Source organism: Equus asinus, chromosome 10 (assembly GCF_041296235.1).
Source record: "Equus asinus isolate D_3611 breed Donkey chromosome 10, EquAss-T2T_v2, whole genome shotgun sequence".
Lineage (NCBI taxonomy): Eukaryota > Metazoa > Chordata > Mammalia > Perissodactyla > Equidae > Equus > Equus asinus.
Window position 1 is genome coordinate 31,910,445 of NC_091799.1, and position 22,680 is coordinate 31,933,124.

The following is a 22,680-nucleotide window of genomic DNA, read 5'->3' on the forward strand; positions in this document are numbered from 1 at the left end:
CCCATCCACAAACAACCCAGGCTCGATAAAACTGGTCAAACCAGCCTGTGGTCGATGGGGCCTGAGCCTGTATGGGGTGAAAGGACCAACAGACAGAGTCAGCATCGACAGAGTGGTCCCTCCCTCACTGAGTGACAAGCAAAAGATATTCATCATTTGAGCTTCTCACAGAACTTTATAGGGATTTCTGATTCCAGTAGATACCAGAAATCAAAAAGGCACAGTGCACGGAGTAATTTTCTCGTTACACTGTGTGTCCCAGTGCCCCTCCTCCACAGAACCATCCGCCCTGTTTCCTCCCTGTTTCCTCCACATTTCTTCATTCATCTACCTAAGCGCTGGGGAGACAGAGAACAAAACACACAAACCCTTGCCTTCATGGAGCTTGCATTCTAGAGGGGAGGCAGACAATACGCAAATAAGATATATTAATACAGAGCATGTAAGGTAGTGTTAGGGGTTGAGGAGAAAAAGAAAACGAGAGAGGAAGATGTAAGGTGCCAAGGGTTTGGGGGATGGTGGAATTGTACACAGGGTGGCCAGGGAGGGCCTTGATGAGAAGGTGATTTTTAACTAGAGACATGGAATAAATTTCTCTTAAATGCTGTATTCTTTTTTTTTTTTTTAAGATTGGCACCTGAGCTAACAATTGTTGCCAATCTTCTTTTTTCCTTTTTTGTCTGCTTTTTCTCCCCAAGCCCCGCCCCCCGCCCCCCCCCCCCCCCAGTACACAGCTGTATATTTTTAGTTGTGGGTCCTTCTAGTTGTGGCATGCGGGATGCCGCCTCAGTATGGCCTGCTGAGTGGCACCATGTCCGCGGCCAGGATCCGAAGCAGCAAAACCCTGGGCCACCGAAGCAGAGCACACGAACTTAACTGCTCGGCCACGGGGCTGGCCCCTGTATTCTTTTAATATAGAGCATTTCATCACAATTTTGAAATGGTCCTAGTAATCTGGAACTTCACTACCCTTCTTTTCAAACATAGAGAGGAAAAATGACTCAGTTTCTTATAACAAATAAATTCCAAGGAAAAATAAATAGATGTGAGGCATTTAAAAGATATTTAAGAAACATATTAACCAATGTATGGATTTTATTTGGATCCTGATTAAGAAAATAAAGACTATAAAAATAGTGTCTGAGACAACTGAGGAGACTGAACACTAACTGGATATTTGAGGATAATAAGAAAAAAATGTCTTTAGGTATGATGATAATGTGGTACTTTTTTAAAAGAATTGCTTGTATTTTAGAGATAGGTACTAGACATTATTGTATGAAATGATATGATGCCCAAGATTAATTTTAAAATAATCCAGAGGGTGGGGGTTGGGAGCAGGTGGGAGCAGGGCTACAACAAGATGGACCGTGCACCAGCAAACTGTGGGAGCTGGCTGATGGGTGGGGGGGATTGCTATCCTTTTACTCTACTTTTAGATATGTTTGAATTTTTCCATTAAAAAAAAAAGTTAAACAGTCGAAACATAGTACCCGTCATCTAAAATGTTTCTAACAAACTAATAATAGCCATTAAACTACAATGACAAAAGTGTCTGGAAGTTAGGCCACAGATGCATTCTGTGGTTTGGCTCTCAACATCCACACTGGATTTTTTCCAAGAAAGTGCCACGATGGTCAGTATCAACAGGAAAGCTCAACAGCCCCTTCTCTGCCCCCAGAGCTCATGCTCTTGTCTTTCCCTGGTAAGGCTGTGGGTTCACAAACTTGTAGGAGGTAAGGGCAGCCCCAAAACAGCCCCCATCTCAAAAGGTCAGCAGCTACCAAGAAACCTCCTCAAGTCCGGAAGGTTTTTAAGCTTCAAATCTCTTTGTAAGAGGGACATTAGGATGCAGGGTTGAGAAAGTATAGGAACAGCTCAGCCACACGTAGAGAATTACAGAACAGAATGGTTTGCATCCTGGTACACCAGGGGCTGACAGTCCAAAAACCCAAGAGGAATTCGTGTAGAATAATGAGTGTTCAATAAAGAAAGAAAGAAGCTCAAATGAGACTAAAACTCAAACACTCAGCATAGCCCTGTGGCCTGTTTTTGGGTGGCCCTCTGGGAGAGCATTTTCCTACAGGCAGGAAAATGAGTCTGACTTAGTCTTGGTGACATAACTTCTGATTAAATGATTGAACTTAGGCTGCCTTTTCAACATGCTCCTTTTTTACACATTCATTCAATTAAAAATGGGACAACCTGTGAGTTAATGTTCCAGGGCCCTGCAGGTGATACTGAAATCACAGATTTCCCCCTAATTTTAAAAGGTATTTGTTATAAAATATTTGGAAAATAAAGAAAAATTTAGAAGAGGGGAAAAAAGGCATCCATAATCTCATCTTTCAGGCGCAATCAGTAATACCTCATGTCTCCACTTCTAGCATTTTCTCTTGAATGACCTCTTTGATGCTTCCATTTCTCTGCTTCTCTTGCTGGTACTCCTGTTATTCAGATGTTGGATATTATGGTCTGGTCCTCTCATTTTCATATTTTTTCTCTCCAGTCCTCCATCTGTCTTTTTGTCTCACTTTATATGTGATTTCCTTAACTTTTTCTTCTAACTCTTCTATTTTTTATTTGTTTTCATTTCTATCATGGTTTTAATTTCTAAGAGCTCTTCAGCCTCTGGATTTTCAAAAATTCTTGTGTTATGGCTGTGACATCTTCTCCTCTCTTTTTGATGACATTAATCATTTCTTTCCTGGAAATTTTTTCTCCCTTAGTGATGTTTCACTCAATAAACTTTTTCTTTGTTTTTACTTGATATTTATATTAGAATCTTCCCTTAAATATTTGGTGACCTTTGTCTGACCCCTCACCCAAGAGGGAAACACTAAAAAACTGACTGCAAGCTTTCTGCACACTGACAGCTTGTGGACAATCTTCTGTGGAGACCCTGCTGGGTCATTTCATTGATGATCCTCACCCAGTATCAGTATCGTCAAGTCTTTTCTCTTGGCCTCTTCAGATTTTCTAGAAAAGGCTCTTATAATCCTTGCAGGGAAGACATAAGGCTAAGAGCCAAGCAGGTGAAAATGACTAAGAGTCTCAATATTCAGTAAACTTGTGCTTAACTCCCTGACTTTAGGATTTTAGCCCCCAGCTTCAACTGTGCCTGGTGTCTCTTGGCCCAGAGACCCTCTATTCACCCCTCCAGAGAACATGCCCCCAGTTCTGCCAGAGTGGAGAAGGGACGGTGGCCCCTGTGTGAGGGCGGAGGACGGGCTTCACTGAATCAGAAGCTCTAACTGCTTCTTAACAGATTCCTGCCTGATTTTCCCTTCAGCTCCATCTCTCTCTCTCAGTCCCAGAGGTACTTGGTGCTGCCAATTCTTCACCTTTTTGAAGGATCCCACAGTGTAAATGAGGTGGCTTCTCAGTTTTTCCCAGAGTCAGCTTCAAAGGCAGCTTTTTTGAGTCACCAAAGTCCCTCATTACCTGTCAATTTGCTTCCTAGTCCCCAATTGTCTGCTAACGATTCCCTTCCTGTTGCTTACGCCTTTAAAAAAAATCATTCCCGTGTCATTTTGGTGTGGTTTCATGAAGAAGAGGAAGTTCAAATATGTATTCAGTCTGTCATCACTGGGAACCTCAGAGTTTTAAATTTTATATTTTTCTAATTTTTTTAAAACATTTGAGATCATGTACATTTCCATATTCTGCTCCTTTATATTTTCAAGAAATTAGATCCTCAATCTACAATCACTTTTGTTTAGGAAGAAGGACTTTTTCCCCCCAAATCAAGCTTCCAGAAAGTCTCCTTTTGATGAAAGGCACCAGAAGTGGCCAAGAAAGCATAAACTAGCTGACTCATTAGTTCCACCTTGTGGTCCTTGAGGGGAGAAGGTGGGCAGGCTGAAGAAACCATCTGACAGTTGAAAAATCAGCAGATGAAAAGAGCCATCTGGAAATGTTCAAAGTGTCTCCAACTCAAAGACAAACTCTATCTTTTAACCCAAATTTCTGCATCTACATGTCACACCTCTAATCACAATCACCAATGACTTCCATATTATTAAATCCAATGGTCACTGTCTACCATGCTCCTTCTGAAAATATTTCTCTTGACTTCACTAGGGCAATCCTCTACTTTTTTTCTCCTACCACACTGACCATTCCTTCTCAGGCTGCTTTTTTACTTGTTCCTCCTCCTAATTAGGTGCTAGACCACTAAACATTGTCATGCCTCAGGGCTGCAGGCCTAGACTATTTTTCTTGGTCTCCTGTCAAGAGATGATCTCCTCCAGTCTCATAGATTTAAATCTTATCTACATATAAATGACTCCCAAATTTCTCTTCCCACTCTGAACTGAAGCTCATAATCAACTGCCCTGACACGTCTACTTTAATGACTAACAGGTATTTTTTAACTCAACATGGCTAAAACAACTTGATTCCCAACTGCCCAATCTATTCCTCCCAGACTTCCCCATCTCAATAAAGAGTACCACCATCCGCCTAGTTGCTGAAGCCAAAACCCCAGGACTCATCCTCAATTCCTCCCTTTCTTACTTCGCTTTAATACAGCAGCAAGTCCAGTTGGCCCTTCACCCAAAATATACCCCAAATATACCCACTTCTCCACCACTGTAATCCAAGCTCCCCTTCCTTAGTTATCTGCTGCTTAGCTCCTTGAGACAGTGTCCTAAATGGTCTGTCTCCACTCTCACTCTCTACAATCCATTTTCCATACTGAAGCACTAGCTGTCTTCTTAAAGTAAAGCTTGTATCCTGTCATTCCCCTGTATCAAACCAAATGGATTCCCTCGTATTCCTAAGAATAAAATCCAGACTCTTACTAGCCACGGCCTTTAAAATGCTACTATACGTCTTGGCCCCTACACCGTATCTTCGACCTCACCTCCTCCCACTTGCTCCTTTGCTCATTGGGCTCCCCTCCCACTCATATTCCTGCTCTGCAAACACACCAAAGCTCATTTCGGCCTTAGAACCATTGCACTGGCTGTCCCTACTGCCTAAAATGCTTGATCCTCCAATCCTTGCACAGCTAACTCCTTATGGCATTCAAGTCTCCAACCAAAGCCACTTCCTCTGTATGGCTTTTCCTTACCACCCACTCTTCCTTTTGACTTTTATCTACCCTAGTCATTCACCAAGACCTCGGAGATAAGCATGCTCTTTGACTTGTAGATAAACTCCTCCCTTAAAAATAACAAGATACAAGACATGCAATAGTTATACATCTGTAAATGTTCCAAATTCACCACATTGTCAAATTCAATTAAGCATTCGCTGATTTCAATGAATAAGGCAGTGTAGGAAATAGGATGGGCCTGCTCTAACCTTCTTAAATAAAGCTTCTCCAAGTCTTGGCTTGGTCATAATGATGCCAGTACTCAAAAGGCACTGCCAGGGGCTGGCCCGGTGGCCAAGTGGTTAAGTTTGTGCGCTCCGCCTCTGTGGCCCAGGGTTTCACCAGTTCAGAGCCTGGGCAGGGACCTAGCACTGCTCATCAAGCCATGCTGAGGTGGCATCCCACATAGCGGAACTAGAAGGACCTACAACTAGAATATACAACTATGTACTGGGGGGCTTTGGGGAGAAGAAGAAAAAGAAAAAGATTGGCAACAGATGTTAGCTCAGGGGCAATCTTAAATAAATAAATAAATTTTTCAAAGGCACTGCCAGAAATTTGGTAAAGACTCTCAGATGTTCTCTCTCAGCCCATCTCTAGCCTAATTACATTTGACACACACATCATCTATAGGATGTGAAATCCCATAAAAGGGCTCACCTTCAGATGTCTACAGGGTGTTTAACTTGAGTCTGGGCCTAAGGGTAGCTTTGGTACCCCTCCCTCTCAGGCACTGTTCACTCTCACTCCACAGCATCCTTGGAATACACGTCTTCAACCATCTTTCTAGTACAAGCTGCCCTCATTGTTCACTGTACATTGTCCATCTATTCCACATGGCCTGGTAACGACCCTACTTTTTCTATGCCTTCTCTCTACCTCCAAAGAGAACAGAATGTACCTAGCCACAATTGCACTTGAGAGACAATTTCAGATTCAGCCTTGAAAAGCAGGAACTGATCTGGTTTCCTTCTTGGAAGGAATAGTGAAAACACATTAGAACTGGGGCCATGGAACAGAGAAAAGGTTTACCTGTGGGGCTGTTTCTTCACCTATAAAATGAGCAAGTTAGACAAGATGATCCCAAAGGCTTCTTCCAACTCAGAGAGGAACCCCGACCTCAGCCCCATTAGGAGAGGGTGTCAACGATCTCCAGCACTTTCTCCATGCAGGGCTAGACCAACCCTCAACGACTTCAAATTCCTAAGGCACCACCCCTGACTCCAAATGATGAGGGCAAATACTCACTTTGGCTCACTCAAGGTCATCATAAAAGGAGTAGACTGACAAAATGTCACACCAATACCTTCCCACCAAAACAAAACCAGAATGGCTTTCTCAGTTCTGAAGACCATTCAGTAGTTGAGAAAGAACACATCACAACCAGGCCTTCAGCAAGCCCTCTACTCTGTGTTTACTTCTCACACTGAATAGCAAAGTCTGTCCCACTTATATCTCAAAAATCAGAAAGTTATTTTGGAAGTAGAATTATATGACTCTCTCAGAGGAATAAAATGTAGTTAAGAATTGGCCGAGTGGTTAAGTTCGTGCACTCCGCTTCGGCGGCCCAGGATTTCACTGGTTCGGATCCCAGGCGTGGACATGGCACTGCTCATCAGGCCATGCTGAGGTGGCATCCCACATGCCACAACTAGAAGGACCCACAACTATAATATACAACTATGTACTGGGGGGGATTTGGGGAGCAAAAGCAGAAAAAAAAAGAAGATTGGCAACAGTTGTTAGCTCAGGTGCCAATCTTTAAAAAAATATATATATATAGTTAAGAATTCTTAAAGAGCTGCAATGTTAAAAGGCAGGAGAGCCACTTAAGACAGATATCATTCTCCTGATGTCTTCAGTCCTGACCACATGGACCATGACAATCCGACACGCAGTCTTGGCTTTACCATCAAGTCACTCCGGTCTTGCCCAGACCGCTCTGCAGAGATATTTTGCTGTTAGAACAGGGGGGAGCACATGGCCTCGTTTCTTTCTAACTGGGCTTAGCTCAGCTCTCCACGGGGCAGGGCTAGGGTTTCAGAGACCGTCATCAACAATTTCTCTTTACCATGCTCTTCCCCACACGACACTGTATATGATCCGGTTCTCCCAGCTTCATTAACCCAATTAGTATCTTTTCAGGCTCAGTGATAAAGAAACTCAATACCTGTTCCTCATACATAGGGTAAAGAAAGAGAGCAAACAAGTGACTCCTTGATGCGTAACTTGAATTACTCACACAAGCTTATGTCCCGTTGTGTAATATTTTAATAAAAATGCCCAATAAATCCTTGCTAAAGGACAATTTAAAATTCTGCTTCAAGTACACATATATATTAAGTACTAACATACTTGCCACATGCAAGTACAGAATAATTTGTACTCTAACATCCCGGGACCATGTATGCCTCAGATTTCCAGTCTGGTAAGGTTGAGGGCGCATTTGACGAAAGGTGTGTCTATAGAAGAGACAAAGTCAAGGACACCCTAGGAATTGTAAAAAATTTATTTTTGTTCCAAAAACAGATACTATTAACTTTATAAGTAAATATAAGCAAATACAAACAAAATATTCTGGTTCATTTTAAGGCAAGTCAAGAAGCCTTTTTTTAAATTGAGATATAACTGACATACAACTTTTTATTAGTTTCAGGTGTACAACACAATGATTTGATATTTGTATACACTGTGAAATGATCACCACAATAAGACTAGTTAACATCCATCACCACATATAGTTACAATTTTTTTTTCTGTGATGAGAACTTTTAAATCCACTCTCTTAGCAACTTTCAAATATACAATATAGTATTATTAATTATGGATTTTGTAACTGGAAGTTTGTCCTTTTTGACTCCCTCACCCATTTCGCCCACGCCTCACCTCAAGATGCTTTTTTATACTTGTTCCAGCCATAGGGTTAAATGTACAATGTATAGATTTCAATTTTTTTAATTAAATTAGTAGCTTTATAAAACACTGTAGATGTCATAATTTTTTTTTTTTCGAGGAAGATTAGCCCTGAGCTAACTACTGCCAGTCCTCCTCTTTTTGCTGAGGAAGCCTGGCCCTGAGCTAACATCCGTGCCCATCTTCCTCTCCTTTATATGTGGGACGCCTACCACAGCATGGCATGCCAAGCGGTGCCATGTCCGCACCCGGGATCCGAACCGGCAAACCCCGGGCCAGCAAGAAGCGGAACATGCGCACTTAACCGCTGCGCCACTGGGCCGGCCCCAGATGTCATAATTGTTAACACAACAACTTACCAAACTGTAGTTAACTGGTGCAGTTGGCTGAGCAGGGTTTACAAAGGAAAGGGATGCCAAACCCATTAACGTTGTTCCATTGCAGCCCAGGAGAACAAATGAGATCTGTTTCTCAGACACTTAAATCAGGCAAACAAAACAGGTAACCATTCTCCCGTCCCCATCTGAAGCACTCCATCAGGAGAACAGTTGGATAAATATAAACTACACAGTCTAGGCATTCAAGGGGTTCCACAGCTTGTAAGGCAATCATGGAAAAGTTTATCTTCTTCAGCTTCAAAGTTGGAGGGTTTGGGTCATTTAATTTTTTTTAAGTGTCAAACTAAGGCTTTTCAGTCACCATATCTTCACTCTGAGATAAGCCGTCTTCTTCACAATGTATTTGCAATATCCTCATACTCAATTTTTAAAAAAAGCAATTTTAGTACTCGGTGCATACCGCATGCCCTTGCTATAAAGAGCTTTTCTTGACAAGTTATGAAGTCGTTCAAGGAGGTATCGTTCAGGCTGTATTAATGAAGGGTACTGGTAAACACGACACAATTCCTTGTCATGTTGCAAGTTCCGTTTCCAATTTAGTGACTACCACTATGAATCAGATGGCAACAATGACAGCATTTTAAGGCTTGTGTTTTTAAACTATGATATAGCAGCAACTGAGGATCCCAATTAACTCCTTGGCAGCAAGAGCCTAGTTCCTTCATCTGCATATTAGCACTGAAGTGTCAAGGGGTTAAACAGTCAGCAGAAAAGATAACTGCACTTCTGATTGTAGCATTTGGCAGAATTGAAAGGAAAGAAGTTATGCTACATGTTGAAGGGATTGTGGTCAACAGAAAGAAGACACCAGGAGAAGATAAAATGACACATGAAGTTTTCCTAGTCTTGTATGTAGCCTCCGCCATGACCACCATAATCTGCCAGATCGTCTTTCAAGGTGGCTTCTAATGCCCCTCCAGGAATCACATCTATCTTCTCTCTGGCTTTGCTTTGTTTCCGTTTTTCACTGCGAACCACAGTCAATGAATTGGTCATCTTTTTCAAGTCATCAATCACCAATGAAATACACACATCTCGAATTAAGGCTTCCAAAAAACTGGCACAAGGGCCAGCCCAGTGGCACAGCAGTTAAGTTCACACATTCTGTTTCAGCAGCCTGGGGTTCGCCAGTTCAGATTCCGGTTGCAGACCTATGCACAGTTTGTCAAGCCACACTGTGGCAGGCATCCCACATAAAGAGTAGAGGAAGATGGGCACAGATGTTAGCTCAGGGCCAGTCTTCCTCCGCAAAAAAGAGGAGAATTGGCAGCAGATGTTAGCTCAGGGCTCATCTTCCTCAAAAAAAAAAAAAAAAACCTGGCACAATATAGTGACTTTTCATATTGCGTAATTTTATCTTTAAGTAACTTTCGAAACTCTGTGAAGCCATCTCTTGAAGATGGGTTCATAGCATCTATTCCATAAGCTGTATTATTAACATCAAAGTTTCTTTTGCTAATTCGAGGTTTGACTCTTTCTGTAATATCTTTAACCACAGTTTATTTGCTAATTGCTCTTCTGGTGTTAGCACTTTAGGTTCTTCAAGTTCTTCTAACCTCGTTTTTAAATTTCTTCCTGCCTTTTCTTCTGTTGTATCTTCTCTATTTTTTTCTTTTTTGAAATTTTTACTTCTGGTTTTACTTCTGCTTCCTCTTTTTTTTCCGTCGTCGTCATCATCATCCCAGTTATCCTTGACATCCTTGTCCTCCTCGTCCTCGCGTTCCCAGTGGTCCCCACCCACCGCCTTCCACAATGGGTCTTCCACGGAAAACATGTCTGCTCCCAGGACACGCAGCCCCCACGGCTGCCGCTGCTGCTGCCATCTCAAGCTGGGTGTGAGCATCGTGAGAGGAGAGCTCAATTAAAAATAAAAGACAATGTAATAGAGGAAGTGAGTTGCAAATTTGGAGTCAGAAGGCTTGCTTTTCAGCCGCAGTTCCAATAATTACCAGCAAAGCTGCCTCGGGCTAACGGTCTCATGTGTGAATTTTATGCCTATCATCACCACCACTACCATCATTTCCACCCTACAGACGAGGAAATTCATACCATTTTCCCTAGTCACTGCAAGATCCAGACCCGACCCTGTCTTTGAAAGTGTTTTATTAGCAGCTTTATAGAGTATACATGAGACAGTGACTCATTCTACCAGGAACAAGCTCCATTTTCCATTGTCCACACTTTAATATGCATCAAGAGCCTTAAAACTTCACACCTGATGAAACAAGATGGCATAATAATGATGGGCATATATGGGAGTTCATCATACTATTCTCTCTGCTTTTGTATATGCTTGAAATTATCCATAATAAAGTTTTTTTTAAGTTTTTATAACCAGTTGATTCATTACTTTTTTTACTCCCCTTCTCAAGGTGTAGAATGTTTTCATGGCACCATGATTTTTCTTGTTTTCCATTTTGACAACCCAAGGTTGATGGACAGGTTTCTCTCCAGACATTCATGTCAGTCCCTATCCAGGTCCTTCCTAAAGGGATGCCCTAGATCTGCCCCAAAGACAAATCAACAATTCAGAGGTCTCCTTTGGGAAGTAGGAAATTGGCTACCTGCAGACAGGGACATTCACCCTTGAGCCACATATCTTTTTCTGTTCGCCAGGAAGACTGACCCTTTTCTCCAACTGGTGCCACCATCAGAGTCCCCTGCAGCTATGCTCTCCGGTCAGTCTCAGTGTGGGCTGGGGCAGTGTCTAGTGTGGGCATTAAAGCATCTGATCCCATTCCCCATCCTTATTCTGCATATAGAATTTGAGGTTGGAAATCATTTGTCCTTACAGTTCCTGTCTTTTCTCATCCATTGGTGGCGAGACCAAAGTCATTCTGATTCCTATTCCTCTAGTACATTACCTCCCTCTCCCTCTTTCTTTAAAAGCTTTTAAAATCTTATCACTTTTATTTTAAAATTTTACAGTGATATGCTTTGAGTTGACCCTCTCTTCATTCCTTTTGCTGGGCAATTAGCATATTCCCTTGGGGCCGGCCTGGTGGTACAGTGGTTAAGTTCACACATTCTGCTTTAGCAGCCCGGGTATCACCGGTTCAGATCCCAGGTGCAGACAGGCACAGCGTGGCAAGCCATGCCGTGGTAGGAATCCCACGTATAAAGTAGAGGAAGATGGGCACGGATGCTAGCTCAGGGCCAGTCTTCCTTAGCAAAAAGACGAGGATTGGCGGCAGATGTTAGCTCAGGGCTATTCTTCCTCAAAAAAAAAAAAAGAAGCATATCCTTTAAATTTGAAGACTCGTCCTTCAGCTTTGGGGGATTTTCTTGTATTATTTCTTTCATAATTTCCTTCCCTCTGTTTCCTCTGTTCTCTCAGTCAGGAACTCTTATCAGTCAGATGCCCAACCTTTGAGATTAATCCTCAATGTCTCTTGTCATTCTTTGACATGTTCAGTATTTTTGCATTTTTGTACTTTCCAACTTCTTTTTTCGTTTGTTTTACTTTCCAAGATTTCCTCAATCTCATCTTCTAACCTTACTCTTTGATTTTATTTCAGCAATTGTACTTTAACTTCCAAGAGCTCTACTTATCCAATTGTTCTTTCTCCACAGGATCCTGTGCCTGTTTAGTAGATGTTATATCTCTTTGAACTCCCAGAAAACACTAATGAGAATTTCTTCGAAACTTTTTTTTTAATTCACACACTTGGTTCACTATGTGTTCTACTTATGTGTCCATGATGTCAGTCCACCTATCTGATCCTGCCCACCCAGGAAGAAGGACACGTGGACCACATGCAAATAGGCAATAATCAATTACTTTTTGATAATGACTACAACAAGGAAAGTACCTGAGTGCACAAGAAGTGGGCCAGCTTACCTTCATGGAGTCAGAGTATAAAATATATTCCCTGAGCACAGGTAGAAAGTCTTCTGTCATATCATCCGTCAGCTCTTCCAAGGCTGTAGAGCAGTTCCCGATGCAAGCAGATACACCTTCCAGGGGTTCAGCCAGCTCCCCCTCTAATGCGCTCCACGTAGAGTACACGGGCCCATATTCTCTCAGTTCCACAAGGTACTCTAAAGGTGGAAGAGAAACCAGTTAAGATCTGCTCAGTAGCCATCACTGGTATTACTGACTCAGTAACCACAGCAGCCAAGAGCTCTCTACCTTAAGATGTGTTTCCTTGGCCATTCACTCACCTGAGCATGCCCTCCTTTAAGGAGAACATTGTTTATAACATAATTTTTTTAAATCTCTAAAAGCTGATGTTAGAGCTAACATCGTAACATCAATCAACTCCATCCCATAATGGGAACACCATGCCTCTGGATAACGGGGGACCACAATGCCTTTTGGGAGAACATGGTAGGAGCTACATCCACCAAGTATCTTAAAAATAACCACTTACCCACCCATACAGTGAAGCAGGATTTTAATAGGCAATGGCAGCACAGTTTCATATAGGTTTAGAGGGATGTTTTTAAAGGGAAAAAAAACATCTACCACGATGCAAAACTAATGGGATTTTAGGAAACATTTTCATACAGATGTGGTCTTACATAGGCAGACTCACTCTCTCACTCAGGGGTCACCCCAACCCTTTGATCCCATCAGAATTTACCCCACACCATCCTTAGGTTTGGACAGTACCTAAAGCTATCTCCAACACCTACAGGCCCCACAAGATACCATCAGTGGGTAAAGGAGAATGAAAGCACGAGGAACAAGGAAAAATATTGATTTATTGCCCCCTACAAAGAAAATCTGGCCCATCAGTCATTACAGGGATTCCTGCCTTTACAATAAAATGTTGCCATTTTTTAGTAACCCATGAATGGTAACTACTGGAGAATCCTTTTGAAGGTGTTTCACGTGCCGCCATGATCATTAACACTGTTCAGGTCTGTCTGGCCTACATACGTGTAAGAACACAAAGGCCTCAACACTTCAGGACACAGAAAAGCAAGTAGCCACTAGAGGGGTGGGGAGGAAGTGGTGGCAACAACCGGGAAGGATAAAGAAAGGCTTTGGTAACTCCCCAGGTCAGGAAGAGTGGGTTTGAAACGAAGCTGGGGTGGGGCAGATGAGTCATGTTCAAGTCTGAAGGCTCATTAGGATCATAACTCTTGCAAACATAAGGCATGCTGTCCTTTTGAACCACCCTTCTGCCAGAAAAGAAAACCTAAGGTTGTTTTTCAAATTCTCATTCCCATCAATAAAAGGAAGTGGAGTCAATGTCTCTACTTTTAGAGCTAAAGTTGAGAGAGAGAAAAGTGGAAAAGCCTAGAAGCTCAGAAGTGGTTCTTTCCCATGGGGAAAGGAAACACAAGGCTGAGATGCAGGACAAAGGATGGAGCACAAAATTATACTCTGGTCACAACCACCTCCTCCCCTCCTTATGTTTATTTATTAGCCTTATAAGTAAAATATGGCCTAGTTCTGTCACTCCAGCACTTTTGCAGTATGATTCTACTTAGCACACATGAATGTCATTTCTGCAAATGCAGTCCTTGGGCATGATCAAGGTCCCGACACAGAGCTCACCTATTTCTTCTTTGATGATGCGCTGGGCTATTCGATCAATGGTTCCCAGTTTGAGCGCAAACATATCCAAGTATTCACCTATGGCTGCAAACTCCAGAGGCCGACTCCTCAGCTTGTAGCCCCCAGTGACATGCTTGACCGACTCGCCCACTCTAGTCAGCAGCGCCATCCCTTGCTTCTTGTAGGCATTCAGGTCCTAGGATGACACAGGAACACACAAACTCAAAGGACTCTATCACTCACATGGCCAGGATGCAGTAAACCGATGCCCTTAGGCAGTTTCTTTGGGGAAATGGAAGGCTCAGAAAACAGGAGCTGAGTTAGAGGACCTAACCACGTACACAACGGTATCCCCTCCTTGACATCCCAACCGCCAAGCTCCCACCAGGCATGCTCTCCTTTAAAGACAACACTGTTTCTAACATTATTTTTTAAACCGTTGACCAAAAAAAAGTGTCCCTTTCTCCCAGAGAAAATATCCTAAGCTGTCTTTAGGAGCTAAATTCAAGAGCTGAAATTCATTCCATTCATTTATTTATATCCCAACCAAAGCCATATATGGAAAACAGAGAGTAAAGGGTGGGAAGCAGGAAACAGTGACAAAGCAGCAGCGCTAGAAAACCCAGTCGAGGAGAGATGTAGTAAACCACAAAGCATTTTACCCCCAATTTCTTGGTCACAGCATAAATGGGAAACACATTGAGCAACATAATCCATCATATCTCAATTTAATAAGCATATTAGTCAGCTGGGCAAAACAAGTTTCTTCCTATCATTAAACTCTATGAGAAATCTACAGTATCTTCAGGTTGTTCTATGTCACTTTAATGGTACCTTCAAAAATGGTTTTACAGAAGATGCAGGTGTCTGTTCCTTATATCTACCCTCAATACAAACAATGTTAATTCCCAGACCTGGAAGGGCATGTCTACAGGGAGGTAAGGGAACACGACACAAACCATTGCTTTCTGGTGACCTAGCCAGATATAGGGACAGAGCAGAGAACAGGGAATCATGGTTAACACAGCTGACCGACAGCCCCTCCCCATTTGAGACACAATCACAGGCTCAGGTCTCCATAAGTGCCTAAGTGTAGACTCCTCCTGATTTTACTTCCTCTTTCTTCTTCATATATCCAAGGCCTTCGCTTTTGCTCTTTCCTATCTACACGACCCCCTCAACCAAGACCCTTGTTCTATCAACTATCTCCTTTCCTGTCTGTATCTTCAATTTCTAATCCTTCAGTATGTAAAATATACGCAAGGCTCATCCATCTTAAAAACAGCAGCAGTCCTCTCCAGTCCCCCTCCTCCATTGCTCTCCCTCCTGTCAATGTCAGGCTGCCTGAGAGAATGTCCTCCAGATTGCATCTCCTCTATAGCCTCATACACTCTAGACAAAAAACAACGCTATAGGCACCAGGCTTTCACGAGACCATAACTGAAGCTTGGAGGTCTAGGAATTGCTTCCCTAGACTATTTTGGGGAGCAGGACTAGATCCAAATGGGCTCCTTGGACCGCACAAGCTCTACTTGAGGTAAAAGAGAAGCCCCAGTTAACCTAGTTAATTCATATGCTGAATAAAGTTATTTAGGAGTGCCTATCTGATTGCTGCATCCATTTGGCCAAAGGTAAAAATATTGATTTGAACACAGTTGATCCCGAGCATCCGCCACCTTTCCCAGTATTATTGGCTTCTTCTTAAAGACGCTTCCACTTTGTGATAAGACCGCGTTATCACAAGGAGAAGGAATGCTTCGGCATTCGCCGGGGCAGAACATGGAAGTGGCTCATCTAAGAGCAAAACCAAGTTATTCAGGGTGTGTTAAAAGAAAAGATGGGGGACTACTCACTCACATGAAGCTGGATTCTGATTAAGACACTAAAGGACTTTTTTTTAATCATTTCATATTGCTTGGCCCATAGATAAATATCACACACACACAAAATTCTTTCCTACTTATTCTTCACATAGATTCCTAATGACTAGGTGCATGCTTTTTCCCTCTTTGTCTCTCTGTTCAATAAAAATGGCTAGGCTTGAGGGCCTGCCTCGACAACAGACCTATAATTTGGGTGACACAGTGAGTTGCACTGTTGGAGACCAGGTTGAATTTTACTTTGCATATAAGCTGAAAGAACTATATCTGAGGATCAGTTCACCAGGAAATACACATTTTAAAAAAGAACACAGGTTTGACCCACAGGGGGAAAGGCTTCTGGGGAAAAGAGAAGATTAATGGGAATGTCATCAATTAGGCTAAATGTCAACTGAGATTTAAAAAAAGAAACCCCAAATACTAAAGGGTTTTGCCATGTGGTTTCCATGGTCTGGAGAATGGCATCCTCTTTAAAGTCTCCGACATCAAGTGATGTTATCTGTAAATATTTCTCAATTTTGCCATTTTGAAAAAGAAAACTAAAAGGCACCTGGGCCTCAATACCTTGCCAACATGAAACAAATTACCTGCGGCCTGAATGTGGGAATGTGATACATGAAACTAAACAGATGGGGCTGAAAGGAAGTTGGCATGGGAGTCTGAACGTGAGATCCTGTTTCTTCAGACAATTAGAGTGGAGCATCTCAGGTTTTCTGGCCAGTTCTGCCAACAGGAAGTACAGAGAGAAGTCAGGGAATGACCAACTTGAGTTTGAATGCACAGAATCTGGCAACTGTGTAGGACCCAAATATTTCTCTGGCAAATGCTCGGAAAATACCCACCCAATAGGAACTTGTCTGCGGGAAGTAATGCTGAACTACTCTTGCTCAGATAGTCTGATACAGAGGGAAAGCGTGGCCTCAGGAGTCACAAAGACCTAATTTCAAATCTTAGGGATGCCACCTGAACAAGTACAAACTCTCTGAACCTCAGTTTCCTCGTCCGTAAAATGAAGCTATGAGTAACCACTCACAGGGTTCTTGAAAAGAACATCCTTACCAAGCACTCAATAAATGTTCTTTCCCTTCCATGCCCTTGTTGGTCAGAATGGCTTCACCCAGTAAGACGCCAAGAAGTGTTTAAGGAAACACTTATCCCTGTTTTCGGCAAGTGAAATATTCTAATCTCCTCTGCTGCTGTGAGGAGGGTGCCCCTGAATTCTAACCTGGAAACCGTGCTAACGCTGATGGACGCCAAAAAAACAGAGCAAGTCTATGCTGTCCACTACAGTGGGCCAGTCATGAAGGTGGCCTGCGAGAGATCAAAGCAGCTTTTAAGAAAGAGCACAAAGAGGGGCTGGCCCCGTGGCCAAAAGGTTAAGTTCACGCGCTCCGCTGCAGGCGGCCCAGTGTTTCGTTGGTTCAAATCCTGGGCGCGGACATGACACTGCTCATCAAACCACGCTGAGGCAGCGTCCCACATGCCACAACTAGAAGGACCCACAACGAAGAATATACAACCTTGTACCGGGGGGCTTTGGGGAGAGAAAGGAAAAAATAAAATAAAATAAAATAAAATCTTTAAAAAAAAAAAGAAAGAGCACAAACAATGCTAATGTTGGGGAGGAAAATGAAAATATTCTGTCTTTACCTTCGCGGTAAGGAAAACATTAAAGTGTTCATTGAAAGAGAGCACAGGATGATCTGTGATTCTTTTTAGGAATTTATCCAAAGCTTTTCTTCTGGTCTCCACAAACTCTTCTGAAAAACGATCCACGACCCCTTTCACCACAAACTTCTCCGGAAGTGGCTGTGAAGACAGGAAGAAAGACATTTAGAGCAATTGATAAGAGGGTAGGAAGAAAAAACACAGGCTCGCAAATAATTCTTATGACCCATCGGTCAAGAACAGTCTTTCTGAATCAGTGGGATTCTTATGTAGTCATCAAAATAAACATCTCTGAAAAATATAGATGGAGTAAATCACAACCAGCCCCATCAATTTTACAACACAAGAAATAAAACATTAGAACATAGTCCCTGGAAAACAGGAAACAGTCAACTTCTATCTAGTAAACCCAACAGCATCGTTATCTTTACATTGCTTGATGCACAGATGATGTAACGGGAAAGTTAGGCAAGATAAGAAAATTAGTCTAAGGAAAGAAGGCAGACAAGATCAACCACACAAAAATTATCTAAATAGCTTAAGATTCTACTCCCACTTAAGAACTTGGTAAATGATTTGGAGAAATAAGTACATTAGGCAAACCCATATATCCAAAAAATATCTTTTCTGAGCCAACTTTTTTGTTTAGGTTTATGTTCAAAAGTTCTTTAAAATGTAACTTCCTTTACTCAAGCAAATTTCTCTATCATATTTTCTTTGAGCCAATATTGCGGGCAATTTAAAACTACCTGGCTACCAAGGGATCTTTGAGCTTTAACCCATTTCTGTAGTATCTTCATTCAATGCTTGATTAAAAGGTCTTCCTCATCACTACCACCACAGGGACACAGAGCATCTGCTAGTGCACAATTTGAAAACGTTTTCGTTATGAAATATTAAAAGAACATTTATGGGGCCTGCCCCATGGCCGAGAGGTTAAGTTCGCACTCCACTTTGGCAGCCCAGGGTTTCGCCGGTTCGGATCCTGGATGCGGACACGGTACTGCTCATCAAGCCACGCTGAGGCAGCATCCCACATGCCACAACTGGAAGAACCCACAACTAAAAATATGCAACTATGCACCAGCAGGCTTTGGGGAGAAAAAGGAAAAAGTAAAAATTTTAAAAATTTAAAAATTAAAAATAAAAAAAAGAACATTTACATTAAAAAATGAGCAAATGGGGGCTGGCCTCATCGTGCAGTGGTTGGGTTCGCACGCTCCACTTCAGAGGCCCGGGCTTCAGAGGTTCGGATCCTGGGTGTAGACCTACACACAGCTCATCAAGTCATGTTGTGGTGGCATCCCACATACAAAATGGAGGAAGACTGGCATGGGACAATCTTCTTCAAGCAAAAAGAGAAAGATTGGCAAAAGATGTTGGCTCAGAGTCAATATTCCTCACCCCCCCAAAAAAAGAGCAAATTATCTGGCAGTTGTTTTTCTTTTTTTCTTTTTTGAGGAAGATCAGCCCTGAGCTAACATCTGCTGCCAATCCTCCTCTTTTTTTTTGTCGAGGAAGACTGCCCTGAGCTAACATCTGTGCCCATCTTCCTCCACTTTATATGTGGGACGCCTACCACAGCATGGCTTGACAAGCAGTATATAGGTCCGCAACCAGGATCTGAACCAGCAAACCTGGGGCTGCCAAAGCAGAACAGGCAAACTTAACCACCGCACCACTGGGCCAGCCCCCTGGTAGTTATTTTTCCAAAGAACATATACAAATGGCCAACAAGCACACGAAAAGATGCTCAACATCATCAGTCATTAGGGAAGTACAAATCAAAGCCACAGTGAGATATCACTTCGTGGCCATTAGGATGGTCATAATAAGGAAGAAAAGAAAGCAAAGCCAAAAAAGAACAAATGTTGGTAAGAATGTGGAAAAACTGGAACAAGTATTTAAGCCCGCATCCTCCTTAAGCCTCATATTACGGCAACAAGGAGATTTTTTTCAAGTTATAAATCCTCAAGCACACAAACACAAAAATAGAAATAAAGACTTAGCCAATCCAAAAAAGTGGGATCCTAAGACACTTCCAATGGGAAAGCCAAGAAGCAATCCAGATTCATAACATAAAACCTTTCAAAGATTTAGGAATTGACAACACCAGCACCTCTGGAAATGAAGGACTTGTGGTGTGAGGGAATTCAACAGCCTCAACTTGAAAAAGCTTTGGAAAATCAGTATGTCTTAGTTCTCAAGAGTAAAGACTCTGGTCTCATGCTTCCTGGGTTCATCTGTTTGACTTTGATCAAGTTCTAGAATCTCTTGGTACCTCAGTTTCTTCATCTGTAAAAAGTAGACAATAGTAGCAACCTCATAAGGTTGTTATTAGGATTAAAATGACAATTAGGTTGGATATGCTTCAAACAATTCCTGCCACAGACTAAACACTCAATAGAAGTTTGGGTATTTTTTCAAGTTGGAGTGGCAGCAGCTTCAGGGGATGACTAACCTTCAGGGACAGCCAGTTTTCAGTTAAATCTTGAGATGGTGGGAGTGTTCAGAGAAGAGCCTAAGCACTGGGGGATTTCTTTTCACCAGATCAGGAGATCTAGGGGGCAGAGTGGAAAAGTTTGGGAATGAAGGAAGAGAGTGGAATAGAGTCAGGAATAAAATTACGGAGCCACAAGGGGATAACATGTCCAAGTTAGATGCCCAGTGGAGCTGACACTTGGGTAGAATAGTAGAAATGCATGACTGAGTCAGACACAAGGGCCACCCAGCCCAGTGTTCCGGCCCAGTCAAAAGCACTAGAGAAGCTGTCTTAAAAGGGTATGTCTGTTCTGTAGGAGAACTCCTTCATTCTCATCAGTTCTTCTCCCATTCCCTTAGACGGCCATTCTCCTTAAACCCTACACCCAACCCCCAACCTTTCATGCTAAAAAAATTACCATCTTTCTGAAATAGGAACCAGGTGTAGGACATCACATGGAAATTCCCTAACCATTTGCTTCCTCCAAAACCCATCTACTGGGCGCCACCTTCACCTCCATTCCTCAGGACCCTGTGACAACATATCCCTCCCCAAAGCTAACTATTCCATCTATGTCCTTGACTCAGTCATTCATTAGTTCACTATCATGCACCTGTTGTCATCAATTAATTATACCTTCTCTTCCCTGTATCTTCAACATCTCCTTAGTCAATTCTGTTCCATGTCTACAAAAATATGGTTAGTTCTCTTTCTACCTGAAAAAAATAAATCCAGCTATCCCTTAACCTTACATCTTCTTCACTCTCCTTCCTGCCTCAGTCAACCTTTTTGAAAAGAATCATTTATCTTTCCACTCTTTCCATTCATTTCCCAACCCCCAACCTTCCTCCATTCCAAAACAAAGCTGTCTTTGGTACTACCTTCAATGCTGCATTTCTCTGCCCTATCTCTACCCAATGCAGAAACTGCTCTTTTAAAGATGTTCAATGACTTTCTAATTACCACATCCAGTGGATATTTTCCTGTTCTAATCTCATGAGTCCTGTTGGGCATACACTCATTTGCCTAGGCTGAATAGGACTTGGGAGAAAGGCCTAATGAGCAAATAAGTGGTTAGGTGTGCCTCATTGAACATAACAGATAATCTCCTGAAATAGTTATCCATTCTGCAGATTTAGTACATTGAACTTTATGTTCAATGAATCAGAGAAGCTTGCTATTTAAAGGAACCCTGGGGTGAATCCGTCTGCAAACAGAATTTCCTTCTATAATAAGCATTATTATCCCCAAATGTACATGCATTTAGAAATTTGTTTCTTTCTATTTCAAACTTCCTTAAAGGGACACACCTACTCTCAGCGCTGCCTTTATAATTACTTTCCGGGTTGTTTATGCCTAGGAATCTGGGTTGCTGATGAAATCAAGTATAAATGAGGTAACACAAGTAAAGAGCTCAACATAGCTCCAAGCACGTGGTAGATGTTGAATGAATGCCAGCTATTTTTATTTATTTGTAAACACTGAGAACAGAAAGCAAAAAGGAGCGTGGACTAAAAGGTGGAACTTCCAAATATCTTTTCAGCCAAATGGTTTGGATTTTTTTTTTCACTGAGGGAAATTTGCCAAGCTAACATCTATTGCCAATCATCCTCTTCTTTTTACTTGAGGAAAACTTGCCCTAGCTAACATCTGTGCCAGTCTTCCTCTATTTTATATGTGGGTCACCGCCACAGTATGGCCACCAATGAGTGCTGTAGGTCCACACCTGGGAACCAAACCCAGGCCACCAAAGCAGAGCACGCCAGACTTAACCACTGGGCCACAGGGCCAGCACCCAAAATGTTCTTTAAAATCATCTGGGATACCATTTCCCATTCACTAGGATGTATACAAAACTTAAAAAAAAAAAAGGAAAATAACAAGTGTTGGCACATATGTGGAGAAAGAGGAATCCTCAAACATTGCTGGTGGGAATGCAAAATGGTGACCCACTGTGGAAAACAGTTTGGCAGTTCCTAAAAAGAATTAAACATAGAATTACCATAGGCTCCAGCAATTCCATTCTTTGGTACATAGCCAAGATAACTGAGAGCAAGTGTTCAAAATAAAATTTGTATGACAAATGTTCAAGTGACATTATTCATAATAGTTGGGCTAAGGAAAAGAGGGAATGGGGAGTGATTGCTTAATGGGTATGGGATTTATTTTTAAAAGGGAGATGAAAATATTCTGGAATTAAACAGTGCTGGTGATGGCAAAATATTGTGAACATACTAAAAGCCACTGAATTGTACACTTTAAAATGGTGAATTTTATGTGATTTTTACCTCACTTTCATAAAAAGGATGCAATGATGGAAGCAGATATCAGAGAATAGAGAAGATACTATGCTGCTGGCTTTGAAGCTGGAGGAAGGGGCCACGAGACAAGGAATGTAGAGCAGCCTCTGGGAGCTGCAAAAAGCAAGAAACAAGCTCGCCCCAAGTGCCTTCAGAGGAATACAGCCCTGTCTACACCTTGATATTAATCCACTGGGGCTGATTTTGGACTTTTGACCTCCAGAATTACAAAATAATAAATTTCTGTTGTTTAAGTCACTTTTTAGAGAAATCACCTGGTATGGGGGTGAGGGAGTGGGTAGGGATAGAGATGAAACAAGACTGGCCATAAGTTGATAAACGTTGAACCTGGGTGATGAAGACATTCGGGTTCACTGAACTGAAGCTCTCTACTTTAGTATATTTGACATTCCTCATAATGAAAAAGTA

At 42.1% G+C, this 22,680-nt stretch overlaps 1 protein-coding gene across 4 annotated transcripts in view; it reads right to left on the minus strand.

The window, feature by feature from the left end:
- The window catches only part of SNX30 (sorting nexin family member 30), a 114,567-nt gene that overhangs the window by 30,234 nt on the left and 61,653 nt on the right, over nucleotides 1-22,680 (minus strand). For 2 of the 4 annotated variants that reach the window (XM_070518964.1, XM_014859446.3), the window contains exons 4-6: nucleotides 17,452-17,610; nucleotides 13,922-14,117; nucleotides 12,254-12,453 (exon numbers count right to left, since the gene is read on the minus strand). In XM_070518964.1, the coding sequence (XP_070375065.1) occupies nucleotides 12,254-12,453; nucleotides 13,922-14,117; nucleotides 17,452-17,610 (555 nt within the window). Of the gene's footprint in view, nucleotides 1-737; nucleotides 10,269-12,253; nucleotides 12,454-13,921; nucleotides 14,118-17,451; nucleotides 17,611-22,680 lie in introns of those variants that run through there. The other 2 variants (XM_044779035.2, XM_070518965.1) reach the window with 2 other exon arrangements.